The 16,732-nt window shown below is 44.4% G+C and overlaps 1 protein-coding gene across 10 annotated transcripts in view; it reads right to left on the bottom strand.

The window, feature by feature from the left end:
* The window catches only part of LOC110522713 (tight junction protein 1), a 179,497-nt gene extending 164,639 nt beyond the window's left edge, over window positions 1-14,858 (bottom strand). For all 10 annotated transcript variants that reach the window (XM_036969348.2, XM_090231029.1, XM_090231030.1 and 7 more), the window contains exon 1: window positions 14,314-14,858. In XM_036969348.2, coding sequence (XP_036825243.2) covers window positions 14,314-14,465 — 152 coding nt within the window. In that variant the 5' untranslated portion in view covers window positions 14,466-14,858. The remainder of the gene's footprint in view (window positions 1-14,313) is intronic.
* Between the last annotated feature and the right edge of the window lie 1,874 nt (window positions 14,859-16,732).

Here is a 16,732-nt window from a genome sequence, read left to right as displayed (position 1 = left end):
TGGGCTCAGCTCAGTCGTGTTGAAAACACACACATAGTGAAGACATGAATCAGCTCATATTATTATGTTCATACTCAGCTATTGTTTTCCCCTCCTAGGTTGTGACACACTTTCCCAGAGTGCAGCTCTCCTCGGTTCAGTTTGGCTCACTAGTGTTAAAATGGTACTGTTCTTCTCTGTCTACTGTATAACTAATTATACTGTGCTTATTACTGTGTCCTTCTGTTGTTGTGGTAGACAAATGTAGCAGATCAAAGTAAATGGAAACATTTAAAACAACAGGAATCCAGCTAAGGGAACATGTGGTGCTGCAGAAGTTAACCCTTAGGGCTTGACAACAACAGAGTGGAAAGTTCATTTACGCTAGTTAACTCGTGTGTGTGTGTGTGTGTGTGTGTGTGTGTGTTTTTGTGTGTGTGTGTGTGTGTGTGTGTGTGTGTGTGTGTGTGTGTGTGTGTGTGTGTTTTTTTTGTGTGTGTGTGTGTATGTGTGTGTGCATGTTTTTGTGTGTATGTTGTGTATGTGAAGGGGGATGTTTTTTTAAGACTACAGGGAATAGGAACAGCTGTTTGCCAACTGTAACTCTGATTTAGTGTAGTCGCACAGATCAAACCCTCAAGACATGCTAACCTCTCACCATTACAATAACAGGGGAGGTTAGCATTTTATATCAAACCCTCAAGACATGCTAACATCTCACCATTACAATAACAGGGGAGGTTAGCATTTTATATCAAACCCTCAAGACATGCTAACATCTCACCATTACAATAACAGGGGAGGTTAGCATTTTGGGGGTATTACATTTATGCCTCTGTAACTTTATCACACATCAATATTCACGATTCATTCAGTATGATCTGTAATCATGGTATTATCCTCATTAATGTCGAAGTGTTTAGAAACATATTTTATTCTTATTTACAATAAATGTGACTCCAGAATGACACAATACATTATTTACCCTGAATTTCTATTGGGCACAAAATTGTCTTTAAACACAAGCAGAACAAACAGCAAATGCATCCAAGCTTGATGTAGTCAGGGTTCACTACTCTAATACACATATAAGTGAATTTGTCCCAATACTTTCAGGCCCTTAAAATGGGGGGACGAAGTACAAAATGTGCTGTAATTCCTAAATGGTTCATCCGATATATAGATGACAATACCCTCAGATTAAAGCTGACAGTCTGCATCATCTCAAATCCAAAGTGCTGGAGAACAGAGCCTCTGGTTCTGCCTGGTTAAATCTACCTCTGGTTCTGCCTGCTTAAATCTACCTCTGGTTCTGCCTGGTTAAATCTACCTCTGGTTCTGCCTGGTTAAATCTACCTCTGGTATTGCCTGGTTAAATCTACCTCTGGTATTGCTTGGTTAAATCTACCTCTGGTATTGCCTGGTTAAATCTACCTCTGGTTCTGCGTGGTTAAATCTACCTCTGGTTCTGCCTGGTTAAATCTACCTCTGGTATTGCCTGGTTAAATCTACCTCTGGTATTGCTTGGTTAAATCTACCTCTGGTATTGCCTGGTTAAATCTACCTCTGGTTCTGCGTGGTTAAATCTACCTCTGGTTCTGCCTGGTTAAATCTACCTCTGGTATTGCCTGGTTAAATCTACCTCTGGTATTGCTTGGTTAAATCTACCTCTGGTATTGCCTGGTTAAATCTACCTCTGGTTCTGCGTGGTTAAATCTACCTCTGGTTCTGCCTGGTTAAATCTACCTCTGGTATTGCCTGGTTAAATCTACCTCTGGTATTGCTTGGTTAAATCTACCTCTGGTATTGCCTGGTTAAATCTACCTCTGGTTCTGCCTGGTTAAATCTACCTCTGGTTCTGCCTGGTTAAATCTACCTCTGGTTCTGCCTGCTTAAATCTACATCTGGTTCTGCCTGGTTAAATCTACATCTGGTTCTGCCTGGTTAAATCTACCTCTGGTTCTGCCTGGTTAAATCTACCTCTGGTTCTGCCTGGTTAAATCTACCTCTGGTTCTGCCTGGTTAAATTTACCTCTGGTTCTGCCTGGTTAAATCTACCTTTGGTTCAGCCTGGTTAAATCTACCTCTGGTTCTGCCTGGTTAAATCTACCTCTGGTTCTGCCTGGTTAAATCTACCTCTGGTTCTGCCTGGTTAAATTTACCTCTGGTTCTGCCTGCTTAAATCTACCTCTGGTTCTGCCTGGTTAAATCTACCTGTGGTTCTGCCTGGTTAAATCTACCTCTGGTTCTGCCTGGTTAAATCTACATCTGGTTCTGCCTGGTTAAATCTACCTCTGGTGTTGCCTGGTTAAATCTACCTCTGTTGCCTGCTTAAATCTACATCTGGTTCTGCCTGGTTAAATCTACATCTGGTTCTGCCTGGTTAAATCTACCTCTGGTTCTGCCTGGTTAAATCTACCTCTGGTTCTGCCTGGTTAAATCTACCTCTGGTTCTGCCTGGTTAAATTTACCTCTGGTTCTGCCTGGTTAAATCTACCTTTGGTTCAGCCTGGTTAAATCTACCTCTGGTTCTGCCTGGTTAAATCTACCTCTGGTTCTGCCTGGTTAAATCTACCTCTGGTATTGCCTGGTTAAATCTACCTCTGGTTCTGCCTGCTTAAATCTACCTCTGGTTCTGCCTGGTTAAATCTACCTGTGGTTCTGCCTGGTTAAATCTACCTCTGGTTCTGCCTGGTTAAATCTACCTCTGGTGTTGCCTGGTTAAATCTACCTCTGGTGTTGCCTGGTTAAATCTACCTCTGTTGCCTGGTTAAATCTACCTCTGGTTCTGCGTGGTTAAATCTACCTCTGGTTCTGCGTGGTTAAATCTACCTCTGGTTCTGCGTGGTTAAATCTACCTCTGGTTCTGCGTGGTTAAATCTACCTCTGGTTCTGCGTGGTTAAATCTACCTCTGGTTCTGCCTGGTTAAATCTACCTCTGGTTCTGCCTGGTTAAATTTACCTCTGGTTCTGCCTGGTTAAATCTACCTCTGGTTCTGCCTGGTTAAATCTACCTCTGGTTGCCTGGGTGACACATGAGCTAGAGTGTGTATTAGAATGCCTGTTAACCCACTGGTAGTCTGGATGCTTCCAACAATTTATAACGGTTCTTACTGAGCAAAGTTTCAGTTTCAAGCCACCTTTGATCAGGGTATTTTTTACAGTTAGGTAAAACTCTGTTATTAAGAAGCGTACATTTTGCTTCATGCACCTGGTTAATGTGTAATGTGTTGTTTCATAGGTTTGATGTCTTCACTATTATTCTACAATGTAGAAAATAGTCCCCCAAATAAATAAAAACCCTTGAATGAGTAGCTGTGTCCATACATTTGACTCATACTGTACATGCCATTTAGCAGACACTTTCATCCAAAGCAACTTAGTCATGCGTGCATAACTTTTTAAAAACATTTAATGTATGGGAATATTCACTCTAAAACACTGCCTGGCACTGTAAAATTAACATCAGTAGGCCTACTGGCTAATTTTAGCAGTACTAAAATAAGTACTGGCAGCTTCTTCAATCCATGTCTTAGCCCTCTGTCTGACCACTAGATGTGAGTTTGGCAGACCAGGAAGTAACTCACTGTGTCCCCATAGCACTGGCCAATGGGAGCAGGCACAGGGAACGGTTCATAGATGGAGTAATGGAACAGTAAACCATGTATAATGTGCACGCATGGTGAATAAATATCCACACATTAAACAATATACACCTGCACCGGCACTCTGCACAATCAGCACTTTCGCTTAGGCCTAAATTCATTTTAGGCCTAGATTCATCTGGCCTAAATTCATTTTAGGCCTAGATTCATCTTAGGCCTAAATTCATTTTAGGCCTAGATTCATCTTAGGTCTAGATTCATTTTAGGCCTAAATTCATTTTAGGCCTAGATTCATCTGGCCTAAATTAATTTTAGGCCTAGATTCATCTTAGGCCTAAATTCATTTTAGGCCTAGATTCATCTTAGGCCTAGATTCATTTTAGGCCTAGATTCATCTTAGGCCTAGATTCATCTTAGGTCTAGATTCATTTTAGGCCTAAATTCATTTTAGGCCTAGATTCATCTTAGGCCTAGATTCATTTTAGGCCTAGATTCATCTTAGGCCTAGATTCATCTTAGGTCTAGATTCATTTTAGGCCTAGATTCATTTTAGGCCTAGATTCATTTTAGGCCTAGATTCATTTTAGGCCTAGATTCATTTTAGGCCTAGATTCATTTTAGGCCTAGATTCATCTTAGGCCTAAATTCAATCCGATCAAGCGTTAAAGGGCAACACCCTCAAAGCTGATGTTTATGACTGTTTCAGCGATGGAACTGCATTGGAGCTGTCAAATCCCTGAGCATCTGCTCTTGTGATCATTGTTACGAAGCCACACCTGTCCTACTCGTGTTATTTCACAACGACAAAGGGTAGGCTATATAGAAATATTGACACTCAAATTGAAAATCATTCAACAAAATAATAAGTAAAAAAAAAAATTGTATCAGTCTAATCAAGGTGTAGATCACATCTCACATTCCAGTGTTCCAATTTCCCTTAGTCTTGGCCCCAGGCCCTTACTATAGCCCCTTAGTCTAGCCCTTAGTCTGGCCCTTAGTCTAGCCCCTTGGTCTATCCCTTAGTCTAGGCCCTTAGTCTCTGTCCCTCAATCTAGGCCTCCAGTGTAGGCCCCAGGCTCCTAGTCCCTCAGTCTAGGCCCCTAGTCCCTCAGTCTAGGCCCCTAGTCCCTCAGTCTAGGCCTCCAGTGTAGGCCCCAGGCTCCTAGTCCCTCAGTCTAGGCCCCTAGTCCCTCAGTCTAGGTCCCCAGTCTAGGCCCCAGGCCCCCAGTCTAGGCTCCAGGCCCCTAGTCTAGGCCCCAGGCCCCCAGTCTAGGCCCCAGACCCCTAGTATAGGCCCCAGGCCCCCAGTCTAGGCCCCGGGCCCCCAGTCTAGGCCCCAGGCCCCTAGTCTAGGCCCCAGGCCCCTAGTCTAGGCCCCAGGCCCCCAGTCTAGGCCCCAGGCCCCTAGTCTAGGCCCCAGGCCCCTAGTCTAGGCCCCAGGCCCCTAGTCTAGGCCCCAGGCCCCCAGTCTAGGCCCCTAGTCCCTCAGTCTAGGCCCCTAGTCCCTCATTCTAGGCCCCTAGTCCCTCAGTCTAGGCCCCCAGTCTAGGCCCCCAGTCTAGGCCCCCAGTCTAGGCCCCTAGTCCCTCAGTCTAGGCCCCTAGTCCCTCAGTCTAGGCCCCTAGTCTAGGCCCCCAGTCTAGGCCCCTAGTCCCTCAGTCTAGGCCCCTAGTCCCTCAGTCTAGGCCCCTAGTCCCTCAGTCTAGGCCCCAGGCCTTGCAACGTATGCAGTGAATATAGGAATGTGATGTATATCTAAACCATGCTTACTGTTTATCCTCTATATTATAATGTACAGTATGTTGATGATTCTGATACACACCCCCCCCCCCCCCCCCCACACACACACACACACACACACCGGGAGAAGTGGAATTGAGCTAAAATTAACATTCATACATAACACTATGCATAACGCTCACACGTGGAATACACACACTCGGCACTCTCAACTATATGTGCTTTGATTTAGTTGACTATTTAATATAGCCTTCACCACCATGTGCTGCAGTGCGAACTCATGTTGTGTATTCAGCGTCCCTAGACTGAATGCACTGGAATAATAAAATACTTTTCCTGATTCTGCTGCAAGACTAATCTCCTTTTATCCATTTGGGATATTCACGTGTTCTACTACTAAATGAGTCTGCGGTTATCTGAGGAAGATAACATCGCATCAAGACATTGCCTCAGAGCAGATATTAAAATGTCAACCAAACCTCTTCCTTCTTTAAAAATATATATATATATATATATTAAGAAAAGCAAGCTAGCAAACATCTCCTGTGGATGTATCTAACATTTCCTGTGACTAAATGACTGTAAGCCCATCCACTAAGCACGTTGACTTATTCATTTTTTCATTTAAACTCAATGATTGTGTATGTATTGGCATGTTATGCAAAACATTAACAATATACAAGGAGGTTTATGGTCAGGTTGTTGAGGTTTTATGGTCATGTTGTTGAAGCTTATGGTGAGGTTGTTGAAGTTTATGGGAAGGTTGTTGAGGTTTATGGGAAGATTGTTGAGGTTTATGGTGAGGTTTATGGGCAGGTTGTTGAGGTTTATGGTGAGGTTGTTGAGGTTTATGGGAAGGTTGGTGAGGTTTATGGTGAGGTTTATGGTAAGGTTGTTGAGGTTTATGGGAAGGTTGGTGAGGTTTATGGTGAGGTTTATGGTGAGGTTGTTGAGGTTTATGGTGAGGTTGTTGAGGTTTATGGGAAGGTTGGTGAGGTTTATGGTGAGGTTTATGGTGAGGTTGTTGAGGTTTATGGTGAGGTTGTTGAGGTTTATGGGAAGGTTGTTGAGGTTTATGGGAAGGTTGTTGAGGTTTATGGTGAGGTTTATGGTGAGGTTGTTGAGGTTTATGGGAAGGTTGTTGAGGTTTATGGTCAGGTTGTTGAGGTTTATGGTGAGGTTTATGTTGAGATTGTTGAGGTTTATGGTGAGGTTTATGGTGAGGTTGTTGAGGTTTATGGTGAGGTTGTTGAGGTTTATGGGAAGGTTGTTGAGGTTTATGGTGAGGTTTATGGTGAGGTTGTCGAGGTTTATGGGAAGGTTGTTGAGGTTTATGGTCAGGTTGTTGAGGTTTATGGTGAGGTTTATGTTGAGATTGTTGAGGTTTATGGTGAAGTTGGTGAGGTTTATGGTCAGGTTGTTGAGAGTTATGGTGAGGTTGTTGAGGTTTATGGTGAGGTTTATGGTGAGGTTGTTGAGGTTTATGGTGAGGTTGTTGAGGTTTATGGGAAGGTTGTTGAGGTTTATGGTGAGGTTTATGGTGAGGTTGTTGAGGTTTATGGGAAGGTTGTTGAGGTTTATGGTCAGGTTGTTGAGGTTTATGGTGAGGTTTATGTTGAGATTGTTGAGGTTTATGGTGAAGTTGGTGAGGTTTATGGTCAGGTTGTTGAGAGTTATGGTGAGGTTGTTGAGGTTTATGGTGAGTTTTTTTTTGGTTTATTATGAAGTTGTTTCAGCCTGTTATTAGACTTTACCTTATATAAACATGCCAAAAAGTTATTTCAGCTGTGGTCAGATACTGTCACCAACCAGGTGCTGAAATCCCATAAATCCTAACATGTGGGCCGGCCTGAACATATTTCAATATGCTTTGCATAAAAATGAGAGCGAGCGTATGATTGAGCTGTGTGAATGCTTCAGTCTAAGAACAAAAAGATGAAGTTAAGAATGTGAAATGATCAGTTGACATGACAACCACAATGTCGTTGACTGACCACAACTTTCGTTGCGAAGAAATGTTTGATTAGAGATGTGTGATCCTAAAATGGTCGGTCTTTAACTCAATCAAGATTTATTTTGAAAAATCCATATCCTCACTAGTCAGAGGGGGAGGGTGGAAGGTTGGTTGGTGTTTGAGTCATTTTAGCAGTCTTGTCTCAATCCAGAGCCAGACATGTAATACATCATCTAAACATCAGATTCTGTTCCATTAGGTCAAAGGTCCTGTATGACGTGTGTTTAGTTTTTGTACTGAGCAGCCCTCTCTGCCAGGTCTCCCCTGTGAGATGTCTTCTGACCTGGTTAAATACAAAACAAATGTGTTTACTGTCCGGCCTGTGGGGCGGAGCAAGTTGTAGCAGGTGCGTCCACCTGTCCTCAGCTTGACCTCAGTGATGATGTAACCGATGGTCACCGGAGAAGACGCTCTGACGCTATAATTTATTCGGCAACAGACCACCTTAAACGACGAGGAGGAGGAGGAAGGACAAAAGGTTGTATGAGGTTTTAATTCTGAGCCGGAATGGTCCAGTTTAGCCCCGTGTTTCCCAAAAGGAGGGTCGGGACCCACTGGTGGGACGCAGCCAATTTCTACTAGGTCACAGCCTACAACTGGATGATAGAAGGAAAATGGTACTTTTGTTTTATTCAGCGTCAGGGCCACAGGAATTTGTTTTAATTTAGCCAAGGCGACAGAGCAATTATTTTTTATTAACCTATAGCCTACAGTTGGGTCTGTAACAGTACTGGTAGGTAGGTAACCTATAGTCTGGTCTGTAACAGTACTGGTAGCTAGGTAACCTATAGTCTGGTCTGTAACAGTACTGGTAGCTAAGTAACCTATAGTCTGGTCTGTAACAGTACTGGTAGCTAGGTAACCTATAGTCTGGTCTGTAACAGTACTGGTAGCTAGGTAACCTATAGTCTGGTCTGTAACAGTACTGGTAGGTAACCTATACCCTGGTCTGTAACAGTACTGGTAGGTAGGTAACCTATAGTCTGGTCTGTAACAGTACTGGTAGGTAGGTAACCTATAACCTGGTCTATAACAGTACTGGTAGCTAGGTAACCTATAGTCTGGTCTGTAACAGTACTGGTAGCTACGTAACCTATAGTCTGGTCTGTAACAGTACTGGTAGGTAGGTAACCTATAGTCTGGTCTGTAACAGTACTGGTAGCTAGGTAACCTATAGTCTGGTCTGTAACAGTACTGGTAGGTAACCTATAGTCTGGTCTGTAACAGTACTGGTAGCTAGGTAACCTATAGTCTGGTCTGTAACAGTACTGGTAGCTAAGTAACCTATAGTCTGGTCTGTAACAGTACTGGTAGCTAGGTAACCTATAGTCTGGTCTGTAACAGTACTGGTAGCTAGGTAACCTATAGTCTGGTCTGTAACAGTACTGGTAGGTAACCTATACCCTGGTCTGTAACAGTACTGGTAGGTAGGTAACCTATAGTCTGGTCTGTAACAGTACTGGTAGGTAGGTAACCTATAACCTGGTCTATAACAGTACTGGTAGCTAGGTAACCTATAGTCTGGTCTGTAACAGTACTGGTAGCTACGTAACCTATAGTCTGGTCTGTAACAGTACTGGTAGCTAGGTAACCTATAGTCTGGTCTGTAACAGTACTGGTAGGTAACCTATAGCCTGGTCTGTAACAGTACTGGTAGCTAGGTAACCTATAGTCTGGTCTGTAACAGTACTGGTAGGTAACCTATAGCCTGGTCTGTAACAGTACTGGTAGGTAACCTATAGCCTGGTCTGTAACAGTACTGGTAGCTAGGTAACCTATAGTCTGCTCTGTAACAGTACTGGTAGCTACGTAACCTATAGTCTGGTCTGTAACAGTACTGGTAGCTAGGTAACCTATAGTCTGGTCTGTAACAGTACTGGTAGGTAACCTATAGCCTGGTCTGTAACAGTACTGGTAGCTAGGTAACCTATAGTCTGGTCTGTAACAGTACTGGTAGGTAACCTATAGCCTGGTCTGTAACAGTACTGGTAGGTAACCTATAGCCTGGTCTGTAACAGTACTGGTAGCTAGGTAACCTATAGTCTGGTCTGTAACAGTACTGGTAGCTAGGTAACCTATAGTCTGGTCTGTAACAGTACTGGTAGGTAACCTATAGCCTGGTCTGTAACAGTACTGGTAGCTAGGTAACCTATAGTCTGGTCTGTAACAGTACTGGTAGGTAACCTATAGCCTGGTCTGTAACAGTACTGGTAGGTAACCTATAGCCTGGTCTGTAACAGTACTGGTAGCTAGGTAACCTATAGTCTGGTCTGTAACAGTACTGGTAGGTAACCTATAGCCTGGTCTGTAACAGTACTGGTAGGTAACCTATAGCCTGGTCTGTAACAGTACTGGTAGCTAGGTAACCTATAGTCTGGTCTGTAACAGTACTGGTAGCTAGGTAACCTATAGTCTGTAACAGTACTGGTAGCTAGGTAACCTATAGCCTGGTCTGTAACAGTACTGGTAGGTAGATCCCCCTGTTCCTCCCCTCTCTGTACCAGAGCCCCCTGTTCCTCCCCTCTCTGTACCAGAGCCCCCTGTTCCTCTCCTCTCTGTACCAGAGCCCTCTGTTCCTCTCCTCTCTGTACCAGAGCCCTCTGTTCCTCTCCTCTCTGTCCCGGGGGAAGAATTAGGCTAATAAGAGTATGACTAAGGAATGTGATTAACTAAACAGGCCTAGAGATAAAGAGCTGCTGCATTTGATCAGAGCAACAACAGGCTGACAGACTGCCCTGACCCCTGACCCCTGCTGCCGGGGATACAGGAGCACATCACCATGGTGGTTGGCGATGTTACACCTCTGGGTTTGAAAACTCTGTGATGGTGGTAGTGGTAAAGATTCCACCATATTGATTCTACCTCACAGGTCTGCAAACATTGAAGGGTTAGGACCAACGGGACTCATAGGGATCAAACTGGGATCGGCCCCGCATGGTAGTCGGTCCCATAAAAATTGAATGACTGGAACTGGGGGGGGGGGGGGGGGGATTCTAGGAATTGTATTTCTATGGTTGGTCCCTGCATGGAATGTGGTGACATTCATCCCTCTCTGGTTACTGGAGTACTGTTTCATGGATAGAAACATTGTTACTAGAATGGACATTCCCATTTGAGTCAATGCAGAACATTGAGTGGAATGAGTGGGAGTACTGGGTTTACAAGAGCAAGACGCGAGGAGGTTGAATAAGACCCGATGGTAACAGTACATTGCCATACAATGACGTGAAGGAGACAGGATGACATCATCTAGCACCGTTACTATTAACGAGCACAGAACATGAGATGTGGCGGGGCAGATGTTAGTACAACCCCATACAATGACGTGAAGGAGATAGGATGACATCATCTAGCACCCTTACTATTAACGAGCACAGAAAATGAAGGAGATCAGACAGCCTCCCCACTGTTAGACCGGCTTAGACCTGCACTGAGATCAGAGAGCCTCCCCACGGTTAGACCGGCTTAGACCTGCACTGAGATCAGAGAGCCTCCTCACTGTTAAGACCGGCTTAGACCTGCACTGAGATCAGAGAGCCTCCCCACTGTTAGACCGGCTTAGACCTGCACTGAGATCAGAGAGCCTCTGCACTGTTAGACCGGCTTAGACCTGCACTGAGATCAGAGAGCCTCCCCACTGTTAGACCGGCTTAGACCTGCACTGAGATCAGAGAGCCTCCCCACGGTTAGACCGGCTTAGACCTGCACTGAGATCAGAGAGCCTCCTCACTGTTAAGACCGGCTTAGACCTGCACTGAGATCAGAGAGCCTCCCCACTGTTAGACCGGCTTAGACCTGCACTGAGATCAGAGAGCCTCCCCACTGTTAGACCGGCTTAGACCTGCACTGAGATCAGAGAGCCTCCCCACTGTTAAGACGGGCTTAAATACAATCGAATCTTTCTCTTCTATTTGAAACTATTCTGTTCTAATCAGTTCTTATAGGAATTGAGTGTTGATAAAGACATAATCCTAACCACTATGGAGCCATGCCAAAGTGTCACAGCATTACTGGGGGAACATTTGTCCCCCATTGTGTTTTGTCAGACAGAGACTAACAAAAGCAGCAGTGCCGATGAGTTTATTGACTGAAAAATTAACCGTCTTGTTTTCTTTTCAACAGGATAGTAATCTTGTCGTAAGCACATAAACCCTTCTCTCTCTCTCTCCACAGCTACAGACTACAGAGATTTTCTGCTTACCGCAACAGTGAGTGACATTTATAAGACGGATCGTTTTTCTGCGTCTGTAGGAGTGATGAATCAGATTACACGGACGGGAAAGACCTGGTCCAAGATCAGTACCCCTTGTCTGACAGGACAGGACAGTACGGGAAAGACCTGGTCCAAGATCAGTACCCCTTGTCTGACAGGACAGGATGGGAAAGACCTGGTCCAAAATCAGTACCCCTTGTCTGACAGGACAGGACAGTACGGGAAAGACCTGGTCCAAGATCAGTACCCCTTGTCTGACAGGACAGGATGGGAAAGACCTGGTCTCAGAGTAGGACTCCCGGGTGGTGCAGTGGTTTAAGGCACTGCATCTCAGTGCTAGAGGTGTCACTACAGACCCTGGTTTAATTCCAGGCTGTATCGCAACCAGATTAGATTGGGAGACCCATAGGGCGGCGCACAATTGGCCCAGCGTCGTCCGGGTTTGGCCGAGGGGGGTAGGCCGTCATTGTAAATAAGAATTTGTTCTTAACCGACTTGTCTAGTTAAATAAAGGACATTGTGTGCTGATCTAGGATCAGACCCCCCCCCCCCCCCCCCCCGTCCATGTAATCTTATTCATTATGATTTAAAAGGCAAAAAGGATCCTAGATCAGCACTCCTCTACTGTGAGATGCGTTTCTACAGGCCCTGGAGGTAGAATCACACATAATGCTTTAATTATGCAAAAAAAGAAATACATGAAAGCCGTTTGATTTGAAATGGAGGGAAGAAGGAAAGAAGGCACAACCACACAGAGAAGAGTATGAATGTTTTAATGAAGATGTAGATGAGAGGGGTCCTATGTTGTCCCAAATGGCACCCTATTCCCTATGTAGTGCACTACTCTGGGTCAAACGTAGTGCACTACTCTGGGTCAAAAGTAGTGCACTACGTAGGGAATAGGGTGCCATTTGGGACACAAAGGGGTAGGGTGATAAAGGCCTGCTGATCTGCTGCACTTCACAGTTTTACAACGGACAAGAAAAACCAGGACAGGAAAATATATTTTTTCCATTTTAAATCTTTATTAATGAATTACTTACATTTACTGTAATTTACATAGGGAGTGATTGATTATTTAACACAGGACTGTATGCAATTGATTAGATAATGAAAGTGTATATGAGAAAGTAGCTGAACTGTCAGTGAACTTAAGAAGCATAGATTCAAGCATGACATTACAGAGGAGCAGAAGGTTACAGAGGAGCAGAAGGTTAGAGGAGCAGAAGGTTACAGAGGAGCAGAAGGTTACAGAGGAGCATGACATTACAGAGGAGCATGAGGTTACAGTGGAGCAGAAGGTTACAGAGGAGCAGAAGGTTACAGAGGAGCATGAGGTTACAGAGGAACAGAATGTTAGAGGAGCATGACATTACAGAGGAGCAGAAGGTTACAGAGGAGCATGAGGTTACAGAGGAGCAGAAGGTTACAGAGGAGCATGAGGTTACAGAGGAGCAGAAGGTTACAGAGGAGCATGAGGTTACAGAGGAGCATGAGGTTACAGAGGAGCATGAGGTTACAGAGGAGCATGAGGTTACAGAGGAACAGAAGGTTACAGAGGAGCATGAGGTTACAGAGGAGCAGAAGGTTACAGAGGAGCATGAGGTTACAGAGGAGCAGAAGGTTAGAGGAGCATGACATTACAGAGGAGCAGAAGGTTAGAGGAGCAGATGGTTACAGAGGAGCATGAGGTTACAGAGGAGCAGAAGGTTACAGAGGAGCATGACATTACAGAGGAGCAGAAGCATGAGGTTCCAGAGGAACATGAGGTTCCAGAGGAGCATGAGGTTCCAGAGGAGCAGAAGGTTCCAGAGGAGCAGAAGGTTCCAGAGGAGCAGAAGGTTACAGAGGAGCATGACATTACAGAGGAGCAGAAGGTTCCAGAGGAGCAGAAGGTGACAGAGGAGCAGAAGGTTACAGAGGAGCAGAAGGTTACAGAGGAGCAGAAGGTTACAGAGGAGCAGAAGCATGAGGTTACAGAGGAGCATGCGGTTACAGAGGAGCAGAAGCATGAGGTTACAGAGGAGCAGAAGGTTCCAGAGGAGCAGAAGGTGACAGAGGAGCAGAAGATTACAGAGGAGCAGACGCATGAGGTTACAGAGGAGCAGAAGCATGAGGTTACAGAGGAGCAGAAATAACAATGACAAGCCTATAACGCATTGAACAAATACACTCAACTTGGATAGCTTTATTGTATAAAAAAAACGCTATAAAACACTGGCTCCTTGATAGCCTATCCCCCACCCCTAGTGTACACGTTAATGCACGCGCCCACGGAAACAAACAAACAAACACACGCGCATACATACATACACGCACGCAAACTCAGGGCATGCGGAATATACCTAGTTTACAGCATATCGACTAGCACTAGAGTAGGCTGTTGTAGCCTATTGATTGCAACACTGTGCATAGAGAGAGAGGGGGGGGGGGGGGGGGTCTGGCTGGCCGCGGTAGATAAAGTCACTGGATGGTTCACAGTGAAACAAACACAAAATGCTCATCTTGCAGATTTAGTCTGCTCAAGCTACCGTATCTTATAACGGTTTTCTCTTTGTTTTCTTCTCCAACAATGACCCTCTTATTATAAAAGGATGTGCGGGAGGCGACAGCTTGGCGCGTTGCCGGATTCCCCTCTCTATAGTATCCCCCTCCTGATCTACTCAGCTCAACCTGAACTGCCTGGCTGGCGGCATCCCATAATGATTCTGAATCATCCGCAGCAGCAGGCAGCAGAAGCACTAAGTCATATTCATACTCACCACAACGATTTCCTGGGAGGAAGATGATGTTCTTTGTTGTAGGAGGTCACCCCCAGAGCCAGCTGCATAACAGTAATATATTTCTGGTAATTCACCATGGTATTGTCCACCGCTACTAAGAATCCAACCCAAATAAAAACATAGGTAATCATATATTCGTAGTAGTTTATTCCCTGGCAGAGTCTGCCTTCACTGCGTCTTCCTTGTTCAGCAGCATCTCAACGCCATTTCCAGTAGCGGCGAAGGACTGACAGGGGAAACACTCCCCGAGGAACTGAGAGAAAGGTGCCATACCGCGACTAAGAGCCATGTCCGCAATGACAGTACCAAGACTAGACTCCTCTAATCGTATTAGCTCTCAGAATAGATCGCCAATCCATTCGATTTTTAGTCAGGATTTAAACATTATTTTTATTTACTCCTTCCTTCCTTTCTCCGGGACCGCGGGGACTTTGCTGGAAAACAGTCTGTGAAAAACGGTCTGTACTGCTGCGTTGGTTCAAGCGTCCGTGCGTGAGGTAGGGGAGAGTGTGTTGGCTATGTATAGTCAGAAAGAGGCACAGAGAGGAGAGGGAAGGAGGGGGGGGGGGGGGGGGGTAGTATTTGAAAAGGACGAATTAATAATACATTTTGAGGATCTTGTTGCATTTACTTATGCGGTCTTACATCGGCGCTACTTCGAAACCTTATATCCTACTGCCCTTCTCCATTGTGTAAAAACACATTTGATTCTATTGTACCTGTCATGAACTGTAGCCTATGACGTGTTGGGGATTGGGGAAGCTACTCTGAAAACAGTTACTACACACTGGAAGAAGCTACGCTACACTAAAGCTACTCTTACTTTTAAAAAGTAGTTCACTATCTCCAAAAAAACTACTTCATGATCAATTCGGGTATCTGTAATAAATTTGAAATACCATACACCACAAATTGCCAAAAAAACTGATCATGCTGGTGTCAGATGTTCGCTGAATGTGTAATCAAGTGAGATTAGGCAGGTCTGAAGTCTGAAATTCTTGCCTACTTCAGCCATGTTTTCTGTTCTTTTTACAAAAAAATGAAGTAGTGTGTAGTTCCAGTAGTTAGCTACATCGCTACATGGTAAAACAGTAGTGTGTAGTTCCAGTAGTTAGCTACACCGCTACATGGTAAAACAGTAGTGTGTAGTTCCAGTAGTTAGCTGCACCGCTACATGGTAAAACAGTAGTGTGTAGTTCCAGTAGTTAGCTGCACCACTACATGGTAAAACAGTAGTGTGTAGTTCCAGTAGTTAGCTACATCGCTACATGGTAAAACAGTAGTGTGTAGTTCCAGTAGTTAGCTACACGGTAAAACAGTAGTGTGTAGTTCCAATAGTTAGCTACATGGTAAAACAGTAGTGTGTAGTTCCAGTAGTTAGCTACACGGTAAAACAGTAGTGTGTAGTTCCAGTAGTTAGCTACACGGTAAAACAGTAGTGTGTAGTTCCAATAGTTAGCTACACGGTAAAACAGTAGTGTGTAGTTCCAGTAGTTAGCTACACCGCTACATGGTAAAACAGTAGTGTGTAGTTCCAGTAGTTAGCTACACCGATACATGGTAAAACAGTAGTGTGTAGTTCCAGTAGTTAGCTACACGGTAAAACAGTAGTGTGTAGTTCCAATAGTTAGCTACATGGTAAAACAGTAGTGTGTAGTTCCAGTAATTAGCTACACGGTAAAACAGTAGTGTGTAGTTCCAGTAGTTAGCTACACGGTAAAACAGTAGTGTGTAGTTCCAATAGTTAGCTACATGGTAAAACAGTAGTGTGTAGTTCCAGTAGTTAGCTACACCACTACATGGTAAAACAGTAGTGTGTAGTTCCAGTAGTTAGCTACACCGATACATGGTAAAACAGTAGTGTGTAGTTCCAGTAGTTAGCTACACGGTAAAACAGTAGTGTGTAGTTCCAGTAGTTAGCTACACAGTAAAACAGTAGTGTGTAGTTCCAATAGTTAGCTACATGGTAAAACAGTAGTGTGTAGTTCCAGTAGTTAGCTGCACCGCTACATGGTAAAACAGTAGTGTGTAGTTCCAGTAGTTAGCTGCACCGCTACATGGTAAAACAGTAGTGTGTAGTTCCAGTAGTTAGCTGCACCGCTACATGGTAAAACAGTAGTGTGTAGTTCCAGTAGTTAGCTACACCGCTACATGGTAAAACAGTAGTGTGTAGTTCCAGTAGTTAGCCACATCGCTACATGGTAAAACAGTAGTGTGTAGTTCCAGTAGTTAGCTACACCGCTACATGGTAAAACAGTAGTGTGTAGTTCCAGTAGTTAGCTACACCGCTACATGGTAAAACAGTAGTGTGTAGTTCCAGTAGTTAGCTACACCGCACCATGGTAAAACAGTTGTTAATTACTGAAAACACTACCAAGATTTGAATTGAGTTCAACTA

The sequence above is a fragment of the Oncorhynchus mykiss genome, chromosome 4 (assembly GCF_057628025.1).
Source record: "Oncorhynchus mykiss isolate SJ-2025 chromosome 4, ASM5762802v1, whole genome shotgun sequence".
Classification (NCBI taxonomy): Eukaryota; Metazoa; Chordata; class Actinopteri; order Salmoniformes; family Salmonidae; genus Oncorhynchus; species Oncorhynchus mykiss.
The sequence above is the reverse complement of the archived record's forward strand: the minus strand, read 5'-3'. Positions and strand labels throughout refer to the sequence as shown.